Source organism: Salmo trutta, chromosome 8 (assembly GCF_901001165.1).
Source record: "Salmo trutta chromosome 8, fSalTru1.1, whole genome shotgun sequence".
In the NCBI taxonomy this organism is placed as follows: Eukaryota; Metazoa; Chordata; class Actinopteri; order Salmoniformes; family Salmonidae; genus Salmo; species Salmo trutta.
In genome coordinates this window covers 45289008-45316737 of record NC_042964.1, presented here as the reverse complement: position 1 = coordinate 45316737, position 27730 = coordinate 45289008, and the positions used below count along the sequence as shown (strand labels likewise).

The window sequence follows — 27730 nt, the reverse complement described above, 5'->3', positions numbered from 1 at the left end:
CCTCTGCAGAAGACATATGGTGAGAAATATGTTTGGAACATTGAATCGCAATACATATATCAGCACATGTGGTGATAATATATTGTATCCTGAGGTCCCTGGCAATTCCAGCTTTAATAACAACCCACAAATCAACATATTTGGACTTTTATTTTTTACAGCATAAGCAACAGGTTTCTGTTGTAATCCCATTGTAAACAAGGCCTGTTTCATAGTCAGTGGGGATTTCCATAACTAAAGGTGGGAGACTGCAAACAACCATTTCAAACAGGATACAGGTATATAATTCTCCATACATCTTCATGTACATATTTACTTAATATTCATGTCAACTGTAAGAGTACTGCTAGTCAAGTGAGGTCCCGGTAGGGGAAGTACATTAGCACAAAACGGAAAGTCACTCCTACAGCTTAGAGACGTCCTAAAAAAACATCTGGCAAAAAGGACATCTGTTTACGAAAAACGTTAGAAAAATCTATTCCTACATAAGCTGAATGAGATACAGTATCTCAAAACAGTGAGAAAGGGGGTGAGGAGGACGTATAGCGCCATGCACATACAACACAGTTCTTACGGGAATTTAAGACCTTCCGTCGTGTGTGGTCATCATCTACCCCCATTTCAAGGCATATCTCTGGTACTCTGAACAGGTCAAAGCAGCTAACAATCGGTGCCACAATCTGGGACAGGGGTGGAGCGAGGGACTACGTCGCTGGCGATTCGGAGCTTTAATTTGGGCTTTTAGTATTAATAACATCAAAGTGTCACAGATACATTTGGCAGTATGTACGGAATTAGAAAAAAGCGGAATATAAATAGAGCCGTGTTGAGGCTTTAAAAAACTAAAAAGCATGCATATCAAAACCCTTCATGCCCCTTAGAACCACTGGGACTTTCTTCAGCAGAGATCGTCAACTAGATTCAGCCGCGGGACGATTTCTTGGGCGGATGGGCAGGAACATAATTACAAATCATTTGTAGACTGCAAATTGCCCGCAGGAGGCCCAAACAGATATAATATGACTAAAAGAATAATTTCAAACCTTGCTTACATTTTGGGAACAGACTTCCAAAATTAAAATCACTTGGTTCTGATTAACTGGAGTTTTTACACTCTTTTGTTCCAAGCATAATAATTATTTATTTATTTACTGGGGGGGGGGGGGGGCAAATGAAACCATGTTGGTCAAATTTGGAACGGGGGCTGCCAGTTGGGGAACCCTGCTTTACAGCTTTTAAATCAAACAATTCTCTCTAAACTCGTTTCATTCCAGTCTAAAAGATTACCGTATTACCCATCGTTGACCGACACCGTGGGTTTAAAAACGTTCCTTGATCTATGGCCGATGTCTATCTTTTGGCCCTAACCCTGCTCTCAACACACTAGAAGCATGGTGACAGGCCACTAGTTTATTGGTTCACGTCGACTAAGGGGGTATGACATGTCCACTACGGCGATGGGAACGTCACCCAGTCTATAGTCCCAATGAGTCTGTCGGTTGAATCACAGTCAAAAGTTTAACAGAACAATATACTTTTCTCAAAGCAGTTAACATCTTTCTGCATAAACAGAGCTAACTACATAGATAAAGGAGGATTGCCACAATACACTTGCACACAGAGTAGCAAGACAAGTGTTTTTCCACATATATAGTTTGATTGGGATGTTTGTGGCTTCTGATGTGGAGGTGCCGGTACGAGCAGATCCCAGAGAATACAGAGGGGTGACATCATGGCTCTCTCAGTTTCACCAGGAAGTGGAAGATCGCACAACAGCACCTTCTTCACTGAGTTTGTCCTCACACACTCTCTCTCTCTCTCTCTCTCTCTCTCTCTCATACACACAATCAAATACTTCCTTCAAGCTCTCACACGCACCAAGGGGGCCGGTATTCTGGGTGGAGGGGGTTATGGTGAAAACCCTGATGTTCCGCTTCGTAAGTGCAAAATCCCATGTTTCCCAGGTGATGGTGTTTGTTTTGCAGGTGTTCCCCCCAGACCTCTCCCGTGGGGTGTGTGGGGTGTCGGCAGGGAGAGTGATGAGATGGGTGTCAGATGTGGCGGTTACGTTTGGTCACAACGGGGGTGGGGGTGTCGGGGGCGGCCCTAGTCCGCTTCTTTCTGGCCCCTCCATCAGTAAAGTCGTTTCTCGTAACTGCAGAGAGAGAGAGAGGGCATCGTGAAAACACAATAATGATACCATCAATCAGTTAATGATAATCAACAATATAACGACCACACAAAACAATTCCTATTACCTGCTCTAAAACACAAAACAATTCCTATTACCTGCTCTCAAACCACTGGATAGAACTTATCAATTACCCTTTCCTACTACATCAGCTATCAATCTGTCTAAGAAATGTCATACTGATTCAATTATAAAACAAAGGTTGACAAATCCCATTCAATCCCCCATCATCTTGCCAGTATATGTATTACAGGGTTATCTGCCCTATGGATAACTGGGGAAGGAGAGGAGGGAAGGAGTCTAGTAGACAGAGAGAGGAGACTAACAAAGCTTCCCATAATTCATCCCCATTCAAACATAAATACGTAATGCAGTCACCCCTCCTCCCACTAACAAGGTAATAATCTGAAGGGGAACGTCACATCTCTATATTACCCGTCCTTATAGGCTAGCTGCCAGATTCAAACACCAAGATGGGAAGCACTATCTAAAGGTAAGATTTACATTTCCCACCTGGATCATTTCATCAAGCAGATCAAACTTAGCCATTCAATTTAGAAACAAGGGGAGAGTTGTTCTACATGAAAATGTGGGGTCCACCACTAGGCCACACCCTTCACAGGTCGATGTACATGTACTTACATGGAACAACAGAATATCTATGGTGAAAGACAGAGAGAGAAAGAGGACTGATGTCTGAGAATGAGTCAACACTATCAGTCGTAGAAAAGTCATGTCTATCTACTGCTACACACACATTTCAATTCCACTGTGTGTGTGTGTGTGTGTGTGTGTGTGTGTGTGTGAGAGACAGAGAGTCCAACTTACGAGTGAAGCCCATGGACTCCTCCTTCCACCTGAGCGGACGTGGTCCTCTTCTCAAACTTCAGCTCTCCAGAGTACATCATGGAGCTGTGGAAAACACACAATATCAGAGATCACTCAGTCTCACACACACACACACACACACACACACACACTACTATCAGAGATCACTCAGTCACACACACACACACACACACACACACACACACACACACCACTATCAGAGACCACTCAGTCACACACACAAACTACTATCAGAGATCACTCAGTCACACACACACAGACACACAACTATCAGAGACCACTCAGTCACACACACACTACTATCAGAGACCACTCAGTCACACACACACACACACTACTATCAGAGATCACTCAGTCACACACACACCACTATCAGAGATCACTCAGTCACACACACACCACTATCAGAGATCACTCAGTCACACACACACACTACTATCAGAGACCACTCAGTCACACACACACACCACTATCAGAGACCACTCAGTCACACACACACACCACTATCAGAGACCACTCAGTCACACACACACACCACTATCAGAGACCACTCAGTCACACACACACACACCACTATCAGAGACCACTCAGTCACACACACACACCACTATCAGAGACCACTCAGTCACACACACACCACTATCAGAGACCACTCAGTCACACACACACACTACTATCAGAGACCACTCAGAGACACACACACACTACTATCAGAGACCACTCAGAGACACACAAACACTACTATCAGAGACCACTCAGAGACACACACACACACACACACACACTACTATCCGAGATCACACACAACTCACCGTAGAACAGAGAGACTCTTGGCGCCGATGTCCTGACAGCCATGTTGGATGCCAGCGATCAGGTAGGGGATAAACTTGTGGATGGAGCCCTTGTCCTGGACAGAGCCGGACACACCCTGAGCCACCTTCACCTTGTCCCCTTCACTGTGGAATCAGCCAGTCAGAACACAGAGACGGTTTAGACACTGCTGTGGAATCAGCCAGTCAGAACACAGACGGTTTAGACACTGCTGTGGAATCAGCCAGTCAGAACACAGAGACGGTTTAGACACTGCTGTGGAATCAGCCAGTCAGAACACAGAGACGGTTTAGACACTGCTGTGGAATCAGCCAGTCAGAACACAGAGACGGTTTAGACACTGCTGTGGAATCAGCCAGTCAGAACACAGAGACGGTTTAGACACTGCTGTGGAATCAGCCAGTCAGAACACAGAGACGGTTTAGACACTGCTGTGGAATCAGCCAGTCAGAACACAGAGACGGTTTAGACACTGCTGTGGAATCAGCCAGTCAGAACACAGAGACGGTTTAGACACTGCTGTGGAATCAGCCAGTCAGAACACAGAGACGGTTTAGACACTGCTGTGGAATCAGCCAGTCAGAACACAGAGACGGTTTAGACACTGCTGTGGAATCAGCCAGTCAGAACACAGAGACGGTTTAGACACTGCTGTGGAATCAGCCAGTCAGAACACAGAGACGGTTTAGACACTGCTGTGGAATCAGCCAGTCAGAACACAGAGACGGTTTAGACACTGCTGTGGAATCAGCCAGTCAGAACACAGAGACGGTTTAGACACTGCTGTGGAATCAGCCAGTCAGAACACAGAGACGGTTTAGACACTGCTGGTGGAATCAGCCAGTCAGAACACAGAGACGGTTTAGACACTGCTGTGGAATCAGCCAGTCAGAACACAGAGACGGTTTAAACACTGCTGTGGAATCAGCCAGTCAGAACACAGAGACGGTTTAGACACTGCTGTGGAATCAGCCAGTCAGAACACAGAGACGGTTTAGACACTGCTGTGGAATCAGCCAGTCAGAACACAGAGACGGTTTAGACACTGCTGTGGAATCAGCCAGTCAGAACACAGAGACGGTTTAGACACTGCTGTGGAATCAGCCAGTCAGAACACAGAGACGGTTTAGACACTGCTGTGGAATCAGCCAGTCAGAACACAGAGACGGTTTAGACACTGCTGTGGAATCAGCCAGTCAGAACACAGAGACGGTTTAGACACTGCTGTGGAATCAGCCAGTCAGAACACAGAGACGGTTTAGACACTGCTGACGGACAGCGAAATTCTCAAATGAGAGCAGCTAAAACCCAGGAAAGTTAGCATCATTTGTTTTGAGAAAATCACTTACATTTGTCATATATTGTATCACAATGTGAACCGTCTGAATTAAGGACAAACCAATAAATACATGTATATAATCAGAAATAAAATATTAATTTCATTCATCAGCGATTAACAGCAACTTTTGATGTGCAATAACTTGGTTTACCTGGTCTTCATTCCAACCCTCCTATGAATTCTAGTGTCTGATCAAGAGTTAGTCTACGTCCCAAACGGCACCCTATTCCCTATGGCCCCTGGTCAGAAGTAGTGCACTAAACAGGCCAGGGAATAGGATGTGATTTGGGCTGCAGCTCTAGTGTGTGATGTCCTCCCTACCTGAAGTAGCGTTTCTGGCTGCTGGTGCTCTTCTCCATGGCGTCCAGAGAGCCCATGCCGCGGTACTTCTTCAGCCGCACGCCGTCCGAGAAGAAGTACTCCCCCGGAGCCTCCGTGGTCGCCGCTAGCAACGAGCCCATCATCACTGGGGAGGAAGAGGTCATAACTCAAGGTCATTGGTTGGTAAGCATTTCTCCAACTAATTGTCGGTACAGCTAGTGTTTTGTTACATCGATTAGCTTCACATTAGCTTAGATTAGCTTTGATTACCATCAATCAGCTTTGAATTAATTAGAGGAATAGACATGACATCAACAGTGTTTTAGAGGAATAGACATGAGATCAGTGTTTTAGAGGGATAGACATGAGATCAACAGTGTTTTAGAGGAATAGACATGAGATCAACAGTGTTTTAGAGGAATAGACATGAGATCAGTGTTTTAGAGGGATAGACATGAGATCAATAGTGTTTTAGAGGGATAGACACGAGATCAACAGTGTTTTAGAGGGATAGACATGAGATCAACAGTGTTTTAGAGGAATAGACATGAGATCAACAGTGTTTTAGAGGAATAGACATGAGATCAACAGTGTTTTAGAGGGATAGCCATGAGATCAACAGTGTTTTAGAGGGATAGACATGAGATCAACAGTGTTTTAGAGGGATAGACATGAGATCAACAGTGTTTTAGAGGAATAGACATGAGATCAACAGTGTTTTAGAGGGATAGACATGAGATCAACAGTGTTTTAGAGGAATAGACATGAGATCAACAGTGTTTTAGAGGGATAGCCATGAGATCAACAGGGGTAAACAGAAAACTAGTGCAAAGACATCAAGATACTGTAACACTATAGACCTGGGCTGTTCAATTCTGTTCCTGAAGGGCTGAAAAACTTCTGGTTTCTGGTTCTACCTGGTAGTTAATTGCACTCACCTGGTGTCCCAGGTCTGAATTAGTCCCTGATTAAAGGAGAAGATGAAAACCAGAAGTGTTTGGGCCCTCCTGGACTGACATTGGACAGCCCTGATATACACCTATTCTAGCCTATGAAATGAACCACATTGACCTACTGCATGCTATAAAAGGGTGAATGAAGGACTAAGCTAATGAATGAATGAATGGGTGAATAAGTGAGAACAGAAGAGTGAATGATAATGAACGCATGACAATGAAAGAGAATGACTATAAAAGAGTGAACACATGATTTAATAAGTGAATGAAAGGTACCTGTGGATGCCCCGAGTGAGAGAGCCTTGACCACGTGGCCCACGGTCTGAATGCCCCCGTCAGCGATGACTGGCACACCAAAACGTCTGGCATACTCTGCCACCTTATACACCGAGGTGCCCTGAGGCCGCCCGCACGCCATCACTACGGGAGACGGAGACAGGAAATGCGTCACCTTACCATGGTAACATATCCTATGACCGGTGTAGTCAGGCGTTGTTCAGGTTGGACCGGATGGATGGATTTTTTTACAGAAGTAATATCGGAATCGAGGTGTTCAGTTAAAAAATACAATGATTGAATATGTCTAAGATCTTCCAATAAGTATGTTTGTTTTGCGCTTGAAAAACGTTTGCCATCATTTGCTGAACGTAATGCTGTGGAGAAAGTCGTCGCCATGGTAACCGAGAGCAGAGCCTTCATAAATCACCATGACGACACAGACTAGCAACCAGCGTAGCATCTTGGTTAGTTACTCGCTGCTCTGATCCTTCTCCAGTTTTGCTGTGTAGCTTCAGCAGGTTGACCTTACATTAGAACTGATCCAAAGCCAGCTGCTATGGGTAGAGAATCCTACACGTATTATCACATTCCTATTTAATATCACTACACTCATATATCAGAACATTTAGTCGTAATACTACAATTCCAAATAGCACATCGCACTCAAGGTGTAGCATTCTGGGTTGGGCCAATTCCATTTCAACTCAGTCAATTCCGCAAGTGGATTGAAATTCAAACCAGCAACAATCCTCTCCTGCATTCAGATGTGAATTGATCCTGTAACGTTGATAGTATCAGGGGGTGGGGTCACTACCTTCCTGGGTGATACAGATGGAGCCACAGCCCATGCCCACTCTCAGAGCATCCACTCCTGCATCAATCAGGTTCTTGGCCTGGGCTGCCGTCACCACTACAAGAGACAGAACATCGTCAGAAGGCAGGAAAATAAAGGTTTAGTGTATAAGTGTCTAATGTATTTTCCCCCAAGACTGATCTTGAAAGCCCCTCAAAGATCTGAAACTGGATGGCTGGAAGTGTCAGTGATAAATCCTCTCCAGCGCTCCCCTCTCACCGTTCCCTCCCACCACCTGCAGCTCGCTGTACTTCTGTTTGATGTAGTTGATCATGTTGACCTGATACACAGAGTTGCCTTGTGAGGAATCCTGCAGAAACAGAGAGAAAACAAGTCATGTCTGCACTGCAGTGCCACGGTCTACTGCCATTTAGAACTGAAACCCAACCGTAACTCGACCGCAACCCCTAACCACCACGTCACCAAAACTACATGAACAGATCACCATAACTACATGAACAGATCAACCCCTAACCACCATGTCCACCAAAACTACATGAACACATCTACCCCTAACCACCATGTCCACCAAAACTACATGAACAGATCACCATAACTACATGAACAGATCAACCCCTAACCACCATGTCCACCAAAACTACATGAACAGATCAACCCCTAACCACCATGTCCACCAAAACTGCATGAACAGATCAACCCCTAACCACCATGTCCACCATAACTACATGAACAGATCAACCCCTAACCACCATGTCCACCATAACTACATGAACAGATCAACCCCTAACCACCATGTCCACCATAACTACATGAACAGATCAACCCCTAACCACCATGTCCACCATAACTACATGAACAGATCAACCCCTAACCACCACGTCCACCAAAACTACATGAACAGATCAACCCCTAACCACCATGTCCACCAAAACTACATGAACAGATCAACCCCTAACCACCATGTCCACCAAAACTACATGAACAGATCAACCCCTAACCACCATGTCCACCATAACTACATGAACAGATCAACCCCTAACCACCATGTCCACCATAACTACATGAACAGATCAACCCCTAACCCAACCCTCCCACCTACCCCAACCGGACCCCAACCTAAACCCCATCTGGATCCTAACCATAACCCCCACCGTACCCCAACCTCAAACCCACCAGTACGACCACGTCGACCCCAGCCTGCATCAGTAGGTCCAGTCTGTACTTGTCGTCGTCCCTGGTGCCGATGGCGGCTCCGCACAGCAGCTGTTTACGAGAGTCTTTAGAGGCAAGGGGGTAGTCCCTGTTTTTCTTCAGGTCTGTCCTGGCGATGATGGCCACCAGCTCATCACTGTCGTTCACGATGGGCAGCTTGCCTGGTGGGGGGAGAGAGAGCGAGAAGAGACTTTGTTCAAGGTGACCAAGTCATTCTGCCATATAACCTCAAACAGTTCATAAATGCCCTTGTAGAGCAAACCAAAGAACATCTAATCAATAATAAGGATTATACAATAGAACAACGTACCAGAAAACAGGCGACAATAGACTCCTAGAAGGACTGTAGCAACTGGCTCACCTTTTTTGCTACGCTGCAGAATGTCGTTAGCCTCTTTCAGCGTGACACCGGCTGGGGCCACCACTAGCTCCTCCCTCTTAGTCATGGCCTCCTCCAGTGGTCGGCTGTGGTCCTTCTCGGAGAGGAAGTCGATGTCTCTGGAGGTGATGATGCCCACCAGCTTGCTGCCCATCTTGCCAGTCTCGGTGACGGGAATGCCAGAGAAGCCGTGGCGAGTCTTGGCCTCGAACACGTCCCCCACCGTGTGACGCGGGCTCATTACAAGAGGGTCTGTGATGAAGCCCTGCTCAAACCTCTGGACAAACGACAAATATCTGTTAATAAACCATCATGTGTTTAGATGCACTGCAACCCATTTAATACCAATCAACGTAAAATGATGCAAGTCATTAACTACAAAGGGTAAGTGTTTTATGGGGTCTTACCTTAACCTTGCGGACCTCATTGGCTTGGAATTCAGGGGTGCAGTTGTGATGGATGAGGCCGATGCCTCCCATGAGCTAAAGGCATTAAAAAACACCCGACAAATAAAAATCACTTTCGGGAGCCGCAATACTGTTTATGGTATTCCCCCCCCCCAGCAACAAAACACACTTCAAATGTGACTGATGTGGAAAGCGCACAGTAATTTCTAGCAGACACACATACATCTTTTTTCTACTGGCTCGCATGTCAGGCGGCAAGGTCTTACCGCCATGGCGATGGCCATCGACGACTCTGTGACTGTGTCCATGGGGGAGGAGATGAGAGGCGTCTTCAGGGTGATCTTCCTGGTCAGGGCAGAGGTCAGGTCCTGGTGGAGAAAATCTTGGCTCAATAACCCACAACATGTTCAGGAAATCAGTCATTCAGCACACTAGATAATATTACAATCTGTTGCAGTAAGTGTAAATACCCACACTGAGGAAATACACTGTATTAGAAATGAATAATATTGAATACAAGTCATTTACTTCATGAAGAAAAGAGAAGCTTGACCATCATTGCTTGTAATGGTTACGGTTGCTTTCTCAGTTGTCCACTAGGGGGCAGACATGCTCCAACAAGCAAGTTTGTCCTATGTCGATTGGCCTAAGGAAAATGACAGCTTTTGGTCACGGCTCTCAAGCATGCTTTCAATGGCTGACTGGACGATGAGTTTCAAAGATGAGTTTCAAAGTTTCAGACGAGAGTGGCAACAGGAAGTAAATAACATGCAAGTGGAAAGCAGACATCGCCATCTGGCCTAAACGTAAATTATCAGGTGCTACATTTTATCTGGGCTCCCGAGTGGCGCAGCGGTCTAAGGCACTGCGTCTCAGTGCAAGAGGCATTACTGCAGTCCCTGGTTCGAATCCAGGCTGCATCACATACGGCCGTGATTGGGAGTCCCATAGGGCGGCGCACAATTGGCCCAGCGTCGTTCGGCCGGGGTAGGCCATCATTGTAAATAAGAATTTGTTCTTAACTGAATTGCCTAGTTAAATAAAATAAAAATACTATAAAATCTGTCATCAGAGAGACAAGACAGATGTTGCTTTGACTAAACTGATGCATGTGACCCAAGTCTTTCTGGAGACGTTTTTGCACAATCAGGCCGTGACCTTGTTAGAAACTATCTGCCAACACACTGGGAAAGTTCCCTTTTCTCAAATAAAAAATCCCACTGTCCCAGAAACTCCCAGCTACATCAGATTCACGAATTTCCGAATCCCAAAACACAAAAAGGCCACTTCCACAGTCTTCTCAGCTGGGAGGGAAAACATGGCATTCCTCACCCATGAGAAAACCAGAGCGTCCATTTTATGACGTCAAAAGCTTTCCTCCCTTATCTTTTGCAAATGTAAACTACCATACCAACTACTGTGTTTCTGAAATGGAGGGGTGAAGAAAAAGACTGGACACTGGCAGCCATTTTGTTAGCTCAACTGCACTACCCTGCCAAATTCTACAAAGGGCTAACCGTCACATGGTGTGACCAGCAATAATTTCCCCATTGAAACACCAGACAGAAGCTCACCTCACACTTATAAAACATCCCTGTGTGGAAGAGGGTGGGGGGGTCTATTTTAGACTACAGTCTGAACAAATATTATTGCATGAACTTTGACTGTATTCACAGTTGAGACAGACAAACAGAGGCTCGTCCAAGTTATCAGAGACCGACTCCACTTTCTAACCGTCAAGAAAATAGGCCAGGTTACAACCCACAACGCCACTGCAACAACGCAGACAGGCACCTTCCACAGCAACAAAAGCTGTGTTCTAGTCTGGATAAAAAAGGAGATTAGAGATATCAATTAGATTAAAAACTCCTGATGGACGAGAGAGGAGGGCAGGGATTTCACATAAAGCCTGAGATTAACACTCACATCATCCCTGATAGAAGAGTGAGCAACCAACCAACCAGGCACAACCGTAAACAGAGAGAGAGAGACCAGGCGTGGGAGGCCATCTTGGTAAAAATAGGAGGTTAGGGATGACGAAGGAAGCGGAGAGCAAAAATTATTTTTGGAAAAGCTGCAATTAAAGAATGAGGTTTTGGCTTTGAATGTAGAGGGTTGTTTGTGCATCTGTGTGGACACAGCGTACTGTAAAAAGACTTTGGTTTCAGAAGTGGCTCTGGCAAGGAGTGTCTGCTGAAATAATAAGGAATGTGTAGGAAGCAATACTGCTCCCACTTGGTGCACCCATAGTCATTATCCCTGTAGTTTTCAGAGGTCTGGAAGAACCAGTCTGGGGCGGCAGTTAGCCTAGTGGTTAGAGTGTTGGGCCAGTAACCAGCAGGTAGCCTAGTGATTAGAGCGTTGGGCCAGTAACCAGCAGGTAGCCTAGTGGTTAGAGCGTTGGGCCAGTAACCAGCAGGTAGCCTAGTGGTTAGAGCGTTGGGCCAGTAACCAGCAGGTAGTCTAGTGGTTAGAGCGTTGGGCCAGTAACCAGCAGGTAGCCTAGTGGTTAGAGTGTTGGGCCAGTAACCAGCAGGTAGCCTAGTGGTTAGAGCGTTGGACCAGTAACCAGCAGGTAGCCTAGTGGTTAGAGCGTTGGGCCAGTAACCAGCAGGTAGCCTAGTGGTTAGAGCGTTGGGCCAGTAACCAGCAGGTAGCCTAGTGGTTAGAGCGTTGGGCCAGTAACCAGCAGGTAGCCTAGTGGTTAGAGCGTTGGGCCAGTAACCAGCAGGTAGTCTAGTGGTTAGAGCGTTGGGCCAGTAACCAGCAGGTAGTCTAGTGGTTAGAGCGTTGGGCCAGTAACCAGCAGGTAGTCTAGTGGTTAGAGCGTTGGGCCAGTAACCAGCAGGTAGCCTAGTGGTTAGAGCGTTGGGCCAGTAACCAGCAGGTAGCCTAGTGGTTAGAGTGTTGGGCCAGTAACCAGCAGGTAGCCTAGTGGTTAGAGCGTTGGGCCAGTAACCAGCAGGTAGTCTAGTGGTTAGAGCGTTGGGCCAGTAACCAGCAGGTAGCCTAGTGGTTAGAGCGTTGGGCCAGTAACCAGCAGGTAGCCTAGTGGTTAGAGTGTTGGGCCAGTAACCAGCAGGTAGCCTAGTGGTTAGAGTGTTGGGCCAGTAACCAGCAGGTAGCCTAGTGGTTAGAGTGTTGGGCCAGTAACCAGCAGGTAGCCTAGTGGTTAGAGTGTTGGGCCAGTAACCAGCAGGTAGCCTAGTGGTTAGAGCGTTGGGCCAGTAACCAGCAGGTAGCCTAGTGGTTAGAGTGTTGGGCCAGTAACCAGCAGGTAGCCTAGTGGTTAGAGCGTTGGGCCAGTAACCAGCAGGTAGCCTAGTGGTTAGAGTGTTGGGCCAGTAACCAGCAGGTAGCCTAGTGGTTAGAGTGTTGGGCCAGTAACCAGCAGGTAGCCTAGTGGTTAGAGTGTTGGGCCAGTAACCAGCAGGTAGCCTAGTGGTTAGAGTGTTGGGCCAGTAACCAGCAGGTAGCCTAGTGGTTAGAGCGTTGGGCCAGTAACCAGCAGGTAGTCTAGTGGTTAGAGCGTTGGGCCAGTAACCAGCAGGTAGCCTAGTGGTTAGAGTGTTGGGCCAGTAACCAGCAGGTAGCCTAGTGGTTAGAGTGTTGGGCCAGTAACCAGCAGGTAGCCTAGTGGTTAGAGTGTTGGGCCAGTAACCAAAAGGTAGCCTAGTGGTTAGAGTGTTGGGCCAGTAACCAGCAGGTAGCCTAGTGGTTAGAGTGTTGGGCCAGTAACCAGCAGGTAGCCTAGTGGTTAGAGCGTTGGGCCAGTAACCAGCAGGTAGCCTAGTGGTTAGAGCGTTGGGCCAGTAACCAGCAGGTAGCCTAGTGGTTAGAGTGTTGGGCCAGTAACCAGCAGGTAGCCTAGTGGTTAGAGTGTTGGGCCAGTAACCAGCAGGTAGCCTAGTGGTTAGAGCGTTGGGCCAGTAACCAGCAGGTAGCCTAGTGGTTAGAGCGTTGGGCCAGTAACCAAAAGGTTGCTGGATCGAATTCGAGCTGACAAGGTAAAAAAGTGTCGTTTTTTTTATTTAGTCGTTCTGCCCCTGAACAAGGGAGTTACCCCACTGTTCCCCGGTAGGCCGTCATTGTAAATAAGAATTTGTTCTTAACTGACGTGCCTAGTTAAAAAAAAAACTGGAAGACACTAACCAGTTCAACATGCTAAGAGCAGCCTTCATCGTATGGCTTGCACCTACCCATTACTCTATCGGTGAACACTTAAGAGGAATGGGTTAGGGAAGAGGGTCTCAGAACAAAGTGGAATTGAGCCCATGAACAGAACAGTAGGCTGAAGGTAGGTCGAAGGGTAGTCTGTAGCTCAAAACCCCTATTGAGTTGTCTTAGCTTTCTGGAAGGTCTTGACAGACAATCAGAGAAGAGAGGACTACTCACCACTTCATCTGAGGTAAAATCAATGAAGCCCGGCAGAATCAGGAAGTCGCTGAAAGAAAGACAGACAGAGCAAAAGGTCAGGGGTCAAGTTTCACAGGTTGTCATGGCTAAAGAAAGATGGCTTAAGACAAGAGGACTACAAGATTCATAGTGCAATGCAACTGCCAGCCAACTGGTGACAGTGGGTCAGAAGTGGCCTATAAAAACCCCTCACCCTTTTTTCCACCCAATTTCAAAGTTTACAAGTACCTCCACCATGTTGGAGTTGGGTCCAAAGCAGGAAGTGTTGAAAGCCAAAAGGGGAATATGTGCAAATTAGCCCCTAGAAGTGCCACTTCGACCGAGCCTGGTAACGATATAGGGAAAACTAGTTCTCACAATGGTTGAGGAGTCTGACCCGAAATTTGCCGGTGATATAAATTTGAATAAACTAAACTACAAGTGAGTTTGCATTAAGAACTAATAGAAAATGTCTTGATCCCAAAAATGGTACGTTCATAAATTCACCCTCTAGTGATCGCTGATCAAGCTGCCCCTTCCCTTGTACTCCAGTCTAAAGAGAAACACTCTCACCCTGTTAGTCCAGTGCTTGACAAAAGCATCTGGGGTTCAACTTCATTTCTTAGACTGTATGAACACAATGGCAGGCAGAGAGAGAGCAAATGAGACAAAGAGGGAAAGGAGGATGTGTTTTTCACAGATGGGTGGATATGGTGGTTTGGCAGATGGGTGTGAAAAGAATAAGTGAGTATTTGTCAGAGAGAGAGAGAGCAAGAGAGCGAGAGAGAGCGAGAGAGAGAGAGAAAAAGTGAAAAACAGAATAAGATGGAGAGCAGGAGAGAATGGCTCTAAATCTGATAGAACGGGGGGAGTGAGCGAGAGAAACAAAAACTGAAAGAGAGAGAATGGCCCCCTGTCCTTTATCATCCGTCAGACCATTCCCCTCTCTCCTCCGCCTGTGTGGGTGAAAAGATGGGGCCTAAAATATGTCTACCAAACAGAACAGGGAGGGGTCCTCCTGCAACTGCCAGACACCTCACAAAACATCAACACAGTCTGGGACAGGGAGGCAGAGGGGAAAACATCTGCCAGCATTTAAGGAAACCACAAACCTCCGCTGATTCTGGATCAGCTCTCTCAAGCCAGACCTACCCCTAACCAGCATGAACCAAATAGTAAAAAGTGTCACTGGATCAGTTGTTGATAAGCAGACATTTTATTAGGCCTTCCCTTGTGGAGATGGCACTCCACCTAAAAGCAATGAAATTGTTTTTTTTGTCCAGGTTCAAATGTATGTTTTGTCCACAGGCGTAAATAACTATATACGGCATTCGAGAAGAACTAACTAGTGTGAGACTTGGCACACGTGACACAGAGTTTTAAATACCAAAGACAACCTTGGCTACCTTTTAACATGGTTTGCAATCAAATGTTGAATGTGGACAAATGCATGATGCCATTTTGGCCACACCAGTGCTGTAGACAACCACAAACTGCCCGAGTTAGACATTATTATGACCCTTCAACCACTAAGTGGAGAAGGTGGGTGGGTAGATGTGCTTTAGAGTGCACTTACCTGTCTAGTCTTGCATACTATTAATGTAGAAATATCTATTGCCTGACGTCTGTTATTAAAACAGTTTCAGGCCTAGTAATGCTGGGTGCGACTTGATTCAGCTTCATTTCATGCAAGACCATTTTTGACACGAGCCTGGAGAGCACTACTTCATAACGTTGTTCTACGCTACACTTCTGCAAAGGCAGTGCACTACACATGTATAATTATGTCACGATTGTAATCTTTTCATTTCTCGTCCCTTTGCCACGTAAGTGGTTTGAGAATACATTGTCTTCTACACCAATGTCCCGGGGGAGAATTCCGTTGGAGAGATGAGGGGGTTGAATGGGGCTAATTAGAAGCCGAGGATAATTAGGTGGCTGTGATCATAAGACATCATCATGGAATCATCCCATGAAGACATTGACAGAAAATTACTGCATTGATGAATTCCTTATGACAGGGGTAATATATGATAATATCATGCAGCAGAGTCGTCTGCTGTACAAGAAAATGTTGAGTTGCTGAAAGAATATTGATCCAGCTTGGTGAAATGTCCTTGAGACCCCGACAGAACATCTCAGCTCACCCTGGCGAACACTTTCCTAAGGGAGCGTGTTTTCAGCTGTATGGTGTTTTAGTGTGGACAGTAAGCCTGCCAGATTACAGCAGCAACAGGTGAGCAAACACCTCAAAGCCAGTAGGCCTTAGCCAGATGTATTCTCACTGGCTCTTTCTCAATTCATCTTGCCTCCGATTCCTTGCATCCTCTCTCCCTGCCTCCTTCTCAAAATACATTGGAGAAGAAAGTCCGAGGGGAGTGACTTTAGACCTTCTCCTTTAATACGGTTAAAAAGGAGGCGAGGCGATAGGGAAAGACGAATTGAGATTGAGCCACTGTCGCTACGGTCCTGGGTTGCCATGTTTGTGAGGCAGTTGTCTGTGGTTGCCATGGTGGAGACACAGCAGTATGATGCAGGTAATATGGGCCCAGATGTGGTGCAAAGGAGGGCATCCTCACTTCCTCTGATGCCGTCCCCCGAGACGCTCACATGACAGTACCTCGGGCTGGTCATGTGCTCTGCCTTGCCTTTAAGCAGGACGTGCTTCATTAAGGAGGAGGGACGTGCCGGTATCACACACACACACACACACACATACATTGCCTAGTCAATTAACCCCTGTGAACTGGGACTAACTCTCCATTCAAATGTGTAGTGTAAATAGTGAATACCCTTATTGTGTGGAAGTTAAGTCTGAACCATAACTTGTAGTCATTAGCAGACGCTCTTATCCAGCGCAACAAACAGGAGCAATTAGGGTTAAACTGGAAGAAACAACATGGTTGAGTTGTACCTGCTTGTTGTCTAAATATTGTTTGTCTCACAATCGCCACATAATCGGTTTAGAATGAACAGGGTATCCATTTAATATATTGAATTTTTTTTTTTTACGTTTACCCCCTTTTTTCTCCCCAATTTCATGATATTCCAATGGTAGTTACAGTCTGGTACGATTGCTGCAACTCCCCTACGGACTGTGTTTAGGCGAAGGTCAAGAGCCATGCGTCCTCCAAAACACGACCCTGCCAAGCCGCACTGCTTCTTGACACACTGCTCACTTAACCCAGAGGCCAGCCGCACCAATGAGTCGGAGGAAACACCGTACAACTGGCGACCGTGTCAGCTTGCAGGCGCCTGGCTCGCCAGAGCACTGCTGCACCATTTGGGAGGCCCTAGGGTATCCATTTAATCTGTAACATAGGTTCCGTACTAAATGGCACCCTATTCCCTATGGTCAAAAGTAATGCACTATGTAGGGGACAGAGTACCATTTGGGACGGAGCCACATATAGTCAGAAGACATAGGCTACAACATCCACACAAGGACGTGAATTTTACTCTATTTTAACAAGTAGGTGTTGGAAGCATTTTATAGCAGTTAGTCATTTTTGTCAAGTCCTCTAGCCAGAGGTATGTTCAAGAAGCAAAACGATGCAGAGTTTTGGGCAACAGTCTTGGGCAAAGGGGTGAAATTAGTGAAGTTGCTTGCTGTGCCAACATACCAATGCAATGACCGTCTGCAATATTGGGGCAGCCCAATGCTTCGCTTGTTGAAATCAAGTTAGTTTTAAACAGAGTGAAAGTGAATTGAGGGTTATTCAGTGAAAGTAAAAACAAGTGAATATGAAATGAGCAGATAAAGGGCATTAGGAGATGAGTGCAGTCAGATTTCATTACTAGATAGTGATTGAATGTCAACGAATCAAATAGCAGTTCATGCACTATGATTCTTCAGAGCAGTTAAAGATGCAGTCATATCATTACCGGAAGCAAATATCATCCTATGGTGCAGATCAGGTTAATTAATCAACCCCACCACCCCTGCCCTATTCATTCATCCATATAGATCAGGTTAATTAAATCAACCCCACCACCCCTGCCCTAGTCATTCATCCATATAGATCAGGTTAATGAATCAACCCCACAACCCCTGCCCTAGTCATTCATCCATATAGATCAGGTTAATGAATCAACCCCACCACCCCTGCCCTAGTCATTCATCCATATAGATCAGGTTAATTAATCAACCCCACCACCCCTGCCCTAGTCATTCATCCATATAGATCAGGTTAATGAATCAAACCCCACCACCCCTGCCCTAGTCATTCATCCATATAGATCAGGTTAATTAATCAAACCCCACCACCCCTGCCCTAGTCATTCATCCATATAGATCAGGTTAATGAATGAACCCCACCACCCCTGCCCTAGTCATTCATCCATATAGATCAGGTTAATTAATCAACCCCACCCCACCACCCCTGCCCTAGTCATTCATCCATATAGATCAGGTTAATGAATCAACCCCACCACCCCTGCCCTAGTCATTCATCCATATAGATCAGGTTAATTAATCAACCCCACCCCACCACCCCTGCCCTAGTCAATCATCCATATAGATCAGGTTAATGAATCAACCCCACCACCCCTGCCCTAGTCATTCATCCATATAGATCAGTGGTTTCCTCAGCCAGCTAAAAATTAAAATACAATTGGTGGCGAATGTGGTGTTTACTTTTGCCAAATTCATCAACAAGGCACCTTATTGATTCAAATCTATTTTTAACGGGACAATCATTTGCTTCCCCTATATGAACTCATCGTTTGGAGACAAGAGGTTTTTACAGTATAGTGTATATAGTGTCATAATGGTTGAAAAGTCAACCGTTTTACTCACTTGTAAGTCAACCCGTCGCCTTTAGAGCATAGCTCTTCTGCCGTTTGACCATCAGCGACAACAGACTGTTGTTGAGCAGATCTGCGATTCAAAACGTGTTGGCCATCATTACAAAGCGCCGCCCGCATATCGTCCATCATCGCTTGCGCTTAGGTTTGGACAGTTCGAGAGCGTACTTGCACAATACGGTTCTATTTGGCATTTGTATTGTGGTTGAACTGAACTTACTTGTAGGTGAGGCCGTCTCCAACGGAGAAAAGCTGTTGTGCAGAGAGTCCATCTTCTGGCACATAGCCCGTACCACCACTGATCAGGTAATCAGCCATGCTGTCAAATGAAAAGGATGACAAGCAGGCATTAGATTGTAGCCATCGTTTCAAGTGTAACATTCGATGCATTTTCAAATATAATTAGCCATCAACAGATGAAGGGTTAAAAGGTGACAACGCTTTGCGCCTGTGAATGACTATTAGTGCTGAGTGATTAACCCAAAACGCTGTTTTGTTGTTGTTGTTTTATTTCATTTTTTAAACAAGGCATTTCGTTCAGGTTTTTTCTGATATCAAGCCCGAACTGTTCGATGTAGTAGGGAGTTGTAGTTTCCAAAAGGCCAATATTCTACATAGCTTAGCATGGAACACATGGTATTTACCTATAATGACCATAATCCATTGCATGCCTACTTGTCCATCTGTGTTTCTTTTAGCTTGCTACATTAAAGAGACAAGAATGCTCGATTGAAAGGAGAGCAGTTGCTTCACGAGGTACACTACACCAAAAGTATGTGGACACCTTCTCGTCGAACATCTCATTCCATAATCATGGGCATTAATACGGACACATTGCTGCTACAACATCCTCCACTCATGAAAAACAGCCCCAGACCATTATTCATCCTCCACCAAACTTAACAGTTAGTACTATACATTCAGGCAGGTAGCGTTCTCCTGGCATCCGCAAACCCAGAATCGTCCATCGGACTGCCAAATGGTGAAGCATGATTCATCATTCCAGAGTCCAATGGCAGCGAGCTTTACACCACTCCAGCCGACGCTTGGCATTGTGATCGTAGGCTTGTGTGAGGCTACCCGGCCATGGAAACCCATTTCATGAAGTTCCCGACGAACCGTTATTGTGCTGACGTTGCTTCCAGAGACTGTTTGGAACTTGGTAGTGAGTGTTGCAACCGAGGACAGAATTTTTACACACTATGCGCTTCAGTACTCCTGCTTTGTGTTCTTGTATGGCCTACCACTTCGTGGCTGATCCGTTTTTGCCCCTAGACATTTCCACTTCACAATAACAGCACTTTCAGTTGACCGGGGCAGCTCTAGCAAGGCAGAAATTGAACTGACTTATTGGAAAGGTGGCATCCTATGAGGGTGCCACGTTGAAAGTCACTGAGCTCTTCGGTCAGGCCATTCTACTGCCAATGTTTGTCTATTGAGATTGCATGACTGTGTACTCAATATTATACACCTCTCAACAATGGGTGTGGCTAAAATAGCCAAATTCACTAATTTGAAGGTGTGTCCACATACACAAAAGTATCTCTACCTGAAATTGATTGTTGGTATTCAGCAGTCAAAAAAGTATTCCATTGAAGAAATACTAAAATTGTGATTTTGTCAGACAGCAGCTCTATAGAGGTGAGATGACTTGAAATAAAATAGTCATCAAATAAAACAAATGTAATATACAGAACTGAAATATTGTATTGAAGTAAAATAATGTGAATAAATGGTTAAGTGATAAACCGTAATCACAGTCACTACCACCATGGACATTTTATTCACCGTTTCATTGTGTTATTACCGAACCCGAAATCAAAAACATGATTTTTTTGTTGTTATAGTCAAACTGATACCTAACCGACCTCACAAGCACATATCGCTGCGCACTAACGACTATGCGTTTTCAACACGTGGATGACCCACTAACATCTATAAGAAACCTTTCTATTAGAGGCATGCTGGCAAAATATGGCCTCACGAAATTAACCCTTTCACTGTTGTGTAAATATCCATGCCAAAAATAGCAGCAGCACTAATGTTAGCTATATGTTTAAATAAAACACGTTGCTTTACATTTTTTCATGTTTGATATATATATTTTTTTACAATTTACTGGATAAACACCAGGAAAAGAGAGCACACATGTTATCTTTATTGCTTCTGGTGGCTGTCCATGCAAACAAAACAGCCACCAAGCGACACTATGAGCTAACAAGTCATGTTAAACAATGATCTGTTTAGCTAAAACGTTTCATTCAGGCACATATTTATCCAGACTACCTACACAGTCTCCTGCATAGCTGCTGAAAGGATGCCTTGAGCAATGTCTGTCAATACCGTAGCTAGCTACAGTAGTTAGCTAGCACTTCCTAACGTTAACTGGCTACTGTACAGCTGAGTACCTAACAATGGTTACAATGCCTTGAGCACAAAATACATCTGGGGAGAAAACATAGCTATATTAACGATTAATGACGAATCTAGCCAACTGTCCGCAGCCTAAGCATTTATAGATTTTCATCCATCAAGTCTTTAACATATCGTTTGCAATGTATTTTATCACCAAAACGGCACTATAAATTAGCCATCTAATTTCTTGCCACGCAGGTCAAAATGATCAGAGCGAGTGCGTTATTCAGCAGGAGCATGTGTCAGCTAGCGGTAGCAAGCTAGCTAACATGTTTCAACTCATTACTGAAGATGGTCTGTATTCTATGCAATTAGCCACCTCACCACGTTCTTAGTCTTACTTACAGTTACCTAATGTTTGTTACGTTAATAAAATGTGAAACAAAAAATCTATTCCAGACCGTTTTCTACCTCTTGAAGCTGACCACGTTGAAGGTGTTCGGAAATGCGAACTTTCCAGCTGTAGCTAGCTAGCAAGTTCAAAATGAGCGGAAGCAAAGTGTGCTTTCTTTATTGTGGAGGGAACCAACCCACAATTAATTCCCCTACTACAAACTCAAGTGATGATGCGAGGCTGGTCCAAATTTGATTGCCTGTCGCTGCTACAGTGTAACGGCGTTATGAAGAAGAATATTTTCGCAGAAGCGTAGAAAATGGATGCGTCACATCCCCTCTCCTCCCACGTGGGGCTCTCATTGAATTCATAAACATGAGGGTAAAAATCTCAACTCAATCACAGACGTTGCAAATTAGTGAGATTATGTCCTTGTAATGTATGTAATATACCTAATATCTGCACTGCAGAGTGCAGACCATACATCTTTTGGAGGAGAAAATCATGCATTTAGGCTACAGGGAAATTGGCACTATAGTCTGGCAGTGCCAATGTCCATATATTATCATTGATAACCCACATATAACCACATAAACAGCAGGCCTCCAACCATCCGTTTTTGGAATATTAGGACTTAGGCTTCTATTATCAGGATCAATCAAGAATCTTAAATCATTCAAATGTGTAGAAATCAATTTTTATAATGCTTATCTACTTATCAATCTAAAGTGACTTGTATTTTGACAAAACCCACAAATCAACTATTCACAGATGGTTCAGTGAGGTGCAACGTTTGGGGGTATTAACTGAACAGCACCACTGTCAGATTTACAAGTCACATGCAACCAGTTACTAGTAACCAATTATACGTATGACAGTTGCATTTTCTAGTCTAGATTGATCTCAACTAACCAGTAGAGCCAGTGTAACAGTCTAGCTTCCGTCCCTACCTGGGCTCGAACCTGGGACCCTCTGCACACATCAACAAAAGCCACCCTCGAAGCATCGTTACCCATCGCGCCACAAAAGCCGCAGCCCTTGCAGAGCAAGGGGAACAACTACTTCAAGGTCTCAGAGCGAGTGACGTCACCAATTGAAACGCTATTAGCGCGCACCACCGCTAACTAGCTAGCCATTTCACATCGGTTACACTCACCCCCCTTTTGACCTCCTCCTTTTCCGCAGCAACCAGTGATCCGAGTCACGGCACCAATGTAACAGTCTAGCTCCCGTCCCTCTCCTCGCCCCTACCTGGGCTCGAACCAGGGACCCTCTGCACACATCGACAACAGCCACCCTCAAAGCATCGTTACCCATCGCGCCACAAAAGCCGCGGCCCTTGCAGAGCAAGGGGAACAACTACTTTAAGGTCTCAGAGCGAGTGACGTCACCGATTGAAACGCTGTTAGAGCGCACCACCGCTGACTAGCTAGCCATTTCACATCGGTTACACCAGGCAGGCTACATACCTCCTTAAATAGCCCAGATCACATTTTACACATTTACAGTAGGTGAGGCTACACATTGACGGAATTGACCCTCATTTTCTCCTTCTTATCTTATTTATCATGGCCTCAGACTTTCACTTTCAAATACAGGACAGACTGTTTAAAACAGAAAGAGAGAATGGCCCCATCCTTTATTGTCTGTCGAGACCATTCAGATAATAAAAGCACAAAAGCCAATAGACCATTGGCATTCAAGCTGACGGATTTGGGAGAATCAGACTGAATTATTTAGGCGTGGCCTATTGTACTGTATGTTGACCTGTGAATCCACAAGCATTGCGTACCGAACAGTTCCACACTCTCCCATGTCTGTGATGGTTCAGGGTTGGGAAGAGGAGCACACACACACACACGTACACAGACATACACAGACAGATGAAGTAGACCTCCCTCACAAGCACACACTTTTGTAAAAGGAGGACGGACAGCACACTGCTGTCAAAACCATCAGTGGCTGACGGTAGTCACTGACAGACAATTGCAACCTACCATCACGCCAGCAATGTCACAATAAAGCGAGCTTTGTTCTTCCTTCTCACCATCGTTTCCTGGAGAGTGGGGAATTCTAACCCATGCACTCTTGATCCTGTGCATGAAATGGAGTGGGACTGCTGTAACTGTGTGCACTCAACCAACACACAGATATTCAGAGCAAATAAAACCAAATGCATTTCTAATGGTGACTAGTGATCCATCCTGCATTAAAACAGAATTCGCCCCTAGTACACTTATCATGGGGATGTATATTGTCCCTTGGCCTACTCCCTGTGTGGCACTATTCCAGGAGCCCCTCCTCCAATACTAAGCAAAGCACAGAGGGCCTTCCCAGCCTTGACAAGTACCAAGGTGATCTGGCGGGTACTGTGTCTGTGCTTGAGTTCATTGCTTTAAATGTGGGTCACCCACAATATGGGTCAGAGATTCCTCTATGCACACCCGGTTGCTATTTCAAGCATTGATTCAAACCCGATCCCATTAAGCTCTCCACCTGCCTCCCTAGCTGCAAGGCATAAGGGGGACCTGCCACTCCGAAAATAGCCTTGAGGCAGTTTCTGTTGTTTTGGCATCAGAGTACGCCACTGAATCATAGTTTTTCAATGTGTTTAGGGGCCGCCCTCAGAATGACTCGCCATAAATCATATTGCCATATAAGACACAGGCGTCCTAGAGCTTTATTACGGGCTAACAAGGAGATTTAACTTCCAGGTTATTTACAAGCCAGGCTAAACACAGGGCTATGTGGCGGTGTAAACTGATACTACTCAATGGGCTGTATTTACATATTGTAACCATGGTGAAAGCAGAGTAATGAAAAGTAGTCAAAAGAAGTGGGATGAACTAATGCTACAGCTTGAATGCTCACTAGTCAAATATACACTGAGTGTACAACAAATTAGAAACACCTGCTCTTTCCATGACATAGACTGACCAGGTGGATCCAGGTGAAAGCTATGATCCCTTATTGATGTCACTTATTACATCCACTTTAATCAGTGTAGTTGAATGGGAGGAGACGGGTTAAAGAAGGATTTCTAAGCATTGAGACATTGATTGTGTGTGTGTGCCATTCAGAGGGTGAATGGGCAAGACAAAATATTTAAGTACCTTTGAACAGGGTATGCTAGTAGGTGCGAGGCCACCGGTTTGAGTGTCTCAAGAAGTGCAACGGCTGCTGGGTTTTTCATGCTCAACAGTTTCCCGTGTGTATCAAGAATGGTCCACCACACAAAGGACATCCAACCAACTTGACTGTGGGAAGTATTGGAGTCTACATGGGCCAGCGTCCCTTTGGAACGCTTTCGACACCTTGTCCATGCCCCGACGAATTCAGGCTGTTCTGAGGGCAAAACGGGGTGCAACTCACAGGAGGCTGCTGAGGGCAGGACAGCTCATAATAATGGCTGGAGGGGAGTAAATGGAATGGCATTGAACACATTAAAACCATGTGTTTGATATATTTGATACCATTAGCTCAAGCCAATACCATGAGCCCGTCCTCCCCAATTAGGTGCCACCAACCCCCTGTGGTGCAACTCCAACTCAGGTTGGATTTCAACATGAGTCAGCTCCAGAGTTGCTACGCAAGTAAACTATTCTACATTTCTGCAAGTATCTAAAAATCTTCTTTGCCTGGCCCTTCACTAATATGTTGTTCTTTTCAAATGGATGCCAGTTTATTTCACTAAGTAATACTCTAGTACAGCTTTAACCATAATCTTGCTTTGCCTGACTCACCTCTCGGGGCCAAAGCCAGCCTGGATGCGGGTGGCGCTGTATCGCTGGGCGGCCGTCTCATGCCCGTGCCCATGCCCATGGGGGCTGAGGTGGAAGAGGTGCTCCGCGTCTTGGGGTGAGGGGTTGGAGCTGGGCTGGGGTAGCTCAGTGTCCCCTACGATCCTCCGGTAGTCCATCTGGTGGCTGTCCCGCTCTCCATCCACCCCAAAGTGTTCGTAGCCGTACCCCTCCATGTTGGGTCCAATTGCCAAGCTCTCTTGCTCCAGTCTCTCACTCTGGTCGGTGACCTCACCGTCGCCCTCTGACCCTTCTGTCGGTGACGTCCCTCAAGTGGACTCAAGTCACGTAGGGACTGGGTGTCCCTGAACCGGCCTACCAGCTCAAAACAATTCCCACAGAACAGAAAGAATTACAACGATCTCAGCCAACCAACCAGACGAGTCAAAGGAGCTGAGGACCTGAGTTTGAAAAACAGAGCTACTTGTGAGAGACACAACACGTTCTCTGGTTCAACACATTCTTATCTTGGTCTCATAGCTCCAGTGTTGTCTATACTGTCAACTTTGTTGTCGAATCCCAGGTCAGATACAAAAATACTCAGAGAGAGAGAGAGAGAGAGAGAGAGAGACAGAAAGAAGATAGTTATGCCCCTCCCTCCCCCGTCTCTGCGCAGGGTGCACCTGCTAACCAACCCAGTGTCCTCTAGGCGTGTCAGGAGAGGGTGTCACCGTGGTAATGCTCCTGCCGAGATGGCGTCGTCGTGGAAATGATGCCGGAGAGGCTTGTCGTCGTGGAGTCGTTGCCGTCCCAACTTTCCCCTTTCCCCTGTGAGTGAACTAACACCCACTGACCTGACTGAAGGGAGATTGTGGTGGCAATGGGAGGAGTGAGATGGCAGAGAGAAAGGGCCCAGACTAATAGAGGGAGAGAAAGAAAGAAAAAGAAAGAAAGAAAGAAAGAAAGAAAGAAAGAAAGAAAGAAAGAAAGAAAGAAAGAAAGAAAGAAAGAAAGAAAGAAAGAAAGAAAGAAAGAAAGAAAGAAAGAAAGAAAGAGAAAGCCTGCAGGGATAGAGGAGAAGCAGAATGGGATACTCAGTGTGTTTTTGTCCAGTCGAGTGCTGCTCTATGAATCTCTCTCTGCGTACAGCTTAACCCTATTTTCTGTCAGTGGCACACGTCGCTTTCACAAAGAGGATTGGGGAATTAGAATACAGTGGGCAGGAGATACATGCAGGAGGCAGAGAGGGCACTTAAACACACTCCAAACAGACTAGCACTGTCGCCAATGTGCGTGTGTGTCTCTGTGTGTGTGTGGCCGTGGGACAAACCCACAGTAATATAAAATCATTCCACAAACTGCTTGAGATAGTACCAAAGTATGGCCTTGAGGAGGATGCCTGGCTTGCCTTGGACACAGACAGGTTCAGGGACGTACAAACAGTGCTCACACTGCACCACAGGGGAGAGTATAGCTAACACACGGGTGACAGCTTCTTACATAGCCCCTGAAATACGCCTCAAATGTTCAGTACAATCTACAGTAAATCCACAGTACAAACCATTCTGCTCCCAAAAACTGTGTGTGGATGTACCTTTATATAGGACAGTTTGAGGCCTGTACTCTTAACATCTTCCTGGGAGTGTTTTACAAGCTTACAAAATAGAATGTTAAAGGCTCATTTGACTGGAGCATGGATCTAGCTATAGCAACAAAGTAGTGGGTTCAATTCCGGCATGGGCCCCACACAGTGAATACTGTATAGTAGGCCTATACAATGCATTCAGAAAGTATTCAGACCCCTTAACTTTTTCCACATTTTGTTACGTTACAGCCTTATTCTGAAATGGATTCACATTTTTTCCCCCTCATTAATCTACACACAATACCCCATAATTGCAAAGCAAAAACAGCATTTTAGAAATGTTTGCTAATAAAAATGGAATTATCACATTTACATAAGTATTCAGACCCTTTACTCAGTACTTTGTTGAAGCAAACTCCCTCGAGTCTTCTTGGATATGACGCTACAAGCTTGGCACACCTGTATTTAGGGAGTTTCTCCCATTCTTCTCTGCAGATCCTGTCAAGATCTGTCAGGTTGGATGGAGAGTGTCGCTTTTTTCAGGTCTCTCCAGAGATGTTACATCGGGTTCAAGTCCGGGCTCTGGCTGGGCCACTCAAGGACATTCAGAGACTTGTCCCGAAGCCACTTCTGCATTGTCTTGACTATGTGCTTAGGGTCATTGTCCTGTGGAAGGTGAACCTTCGCCCCAGTCTGAGGTCCTGAGCGGTCTGGAGCAGGTTTTCATCAAGGATCTCTCTGTACTTTGCTCCGTTCATCTTTCCCTCAATCCCAGTCACCCAGTCCCTCCCGCTAAAAAACATCTGCACAGCATGATGCTGCCACCACCATCCTTCACCGTAGGGATGGTGCCAGGTTTCCTCCAGACGTGAAGCTT

The 27730-nt window shown here is 45.6% G+C and overlaps 1 protein-coding gene across 6 annotated transcripts; it reads right to left on the bottom strand.

The window, feature by feature from the left end:
• Positions 1–131: 131 nt before the first annotated feature.
• Positions 132–25868, bottom strand: LOC115199097 (inosine-5'-monophosphate dehydrogenase 1b). 6 transcript variants are annotated; one of them, XM_029761656.1, is made up of 15 exons: positions 25272–25868; positions 19000–19098; positions 18772–18852; positions 13974–14022; positions 9845–9946; positions 9579–9653; positions 9154–9448; positions 8754–8953; positions 7839–7929; positions 7581–7676; positions 6764–6907; positions 5532–5676; positions 3853–3996; positions 3020–3103; positions 132–2155 (listed from the first exon to the last, which is right to left on the bottom strand). In XM_029761656.1, exons 1-15 carry the CDS (start codon positions 25502–25504, stop codon positions 2134–2136), a joined length of 1860 nt encoding a protein of 619 aa, XP_029617516.1. In that variant the 5' UTR covers positions 25505–25868; the 3' UTR covers positions 132–2133. The 6 variants fall into 6 exon arrangements, with proteins under 6 accessions (XP_029617516.1, XP_029617519.1, XP_029617518.1 ...); XM_029761659.1 differs by lacking the exon at positions 25272–25868 and adding an exon at positions 21596–21853; XM_029761658.1 differs by lacking the exon at positions 25272–25868 and adding an exon at positions 21606–21852.
• Positions 25869–27730: the final 1862 nt, after the last annotated feature.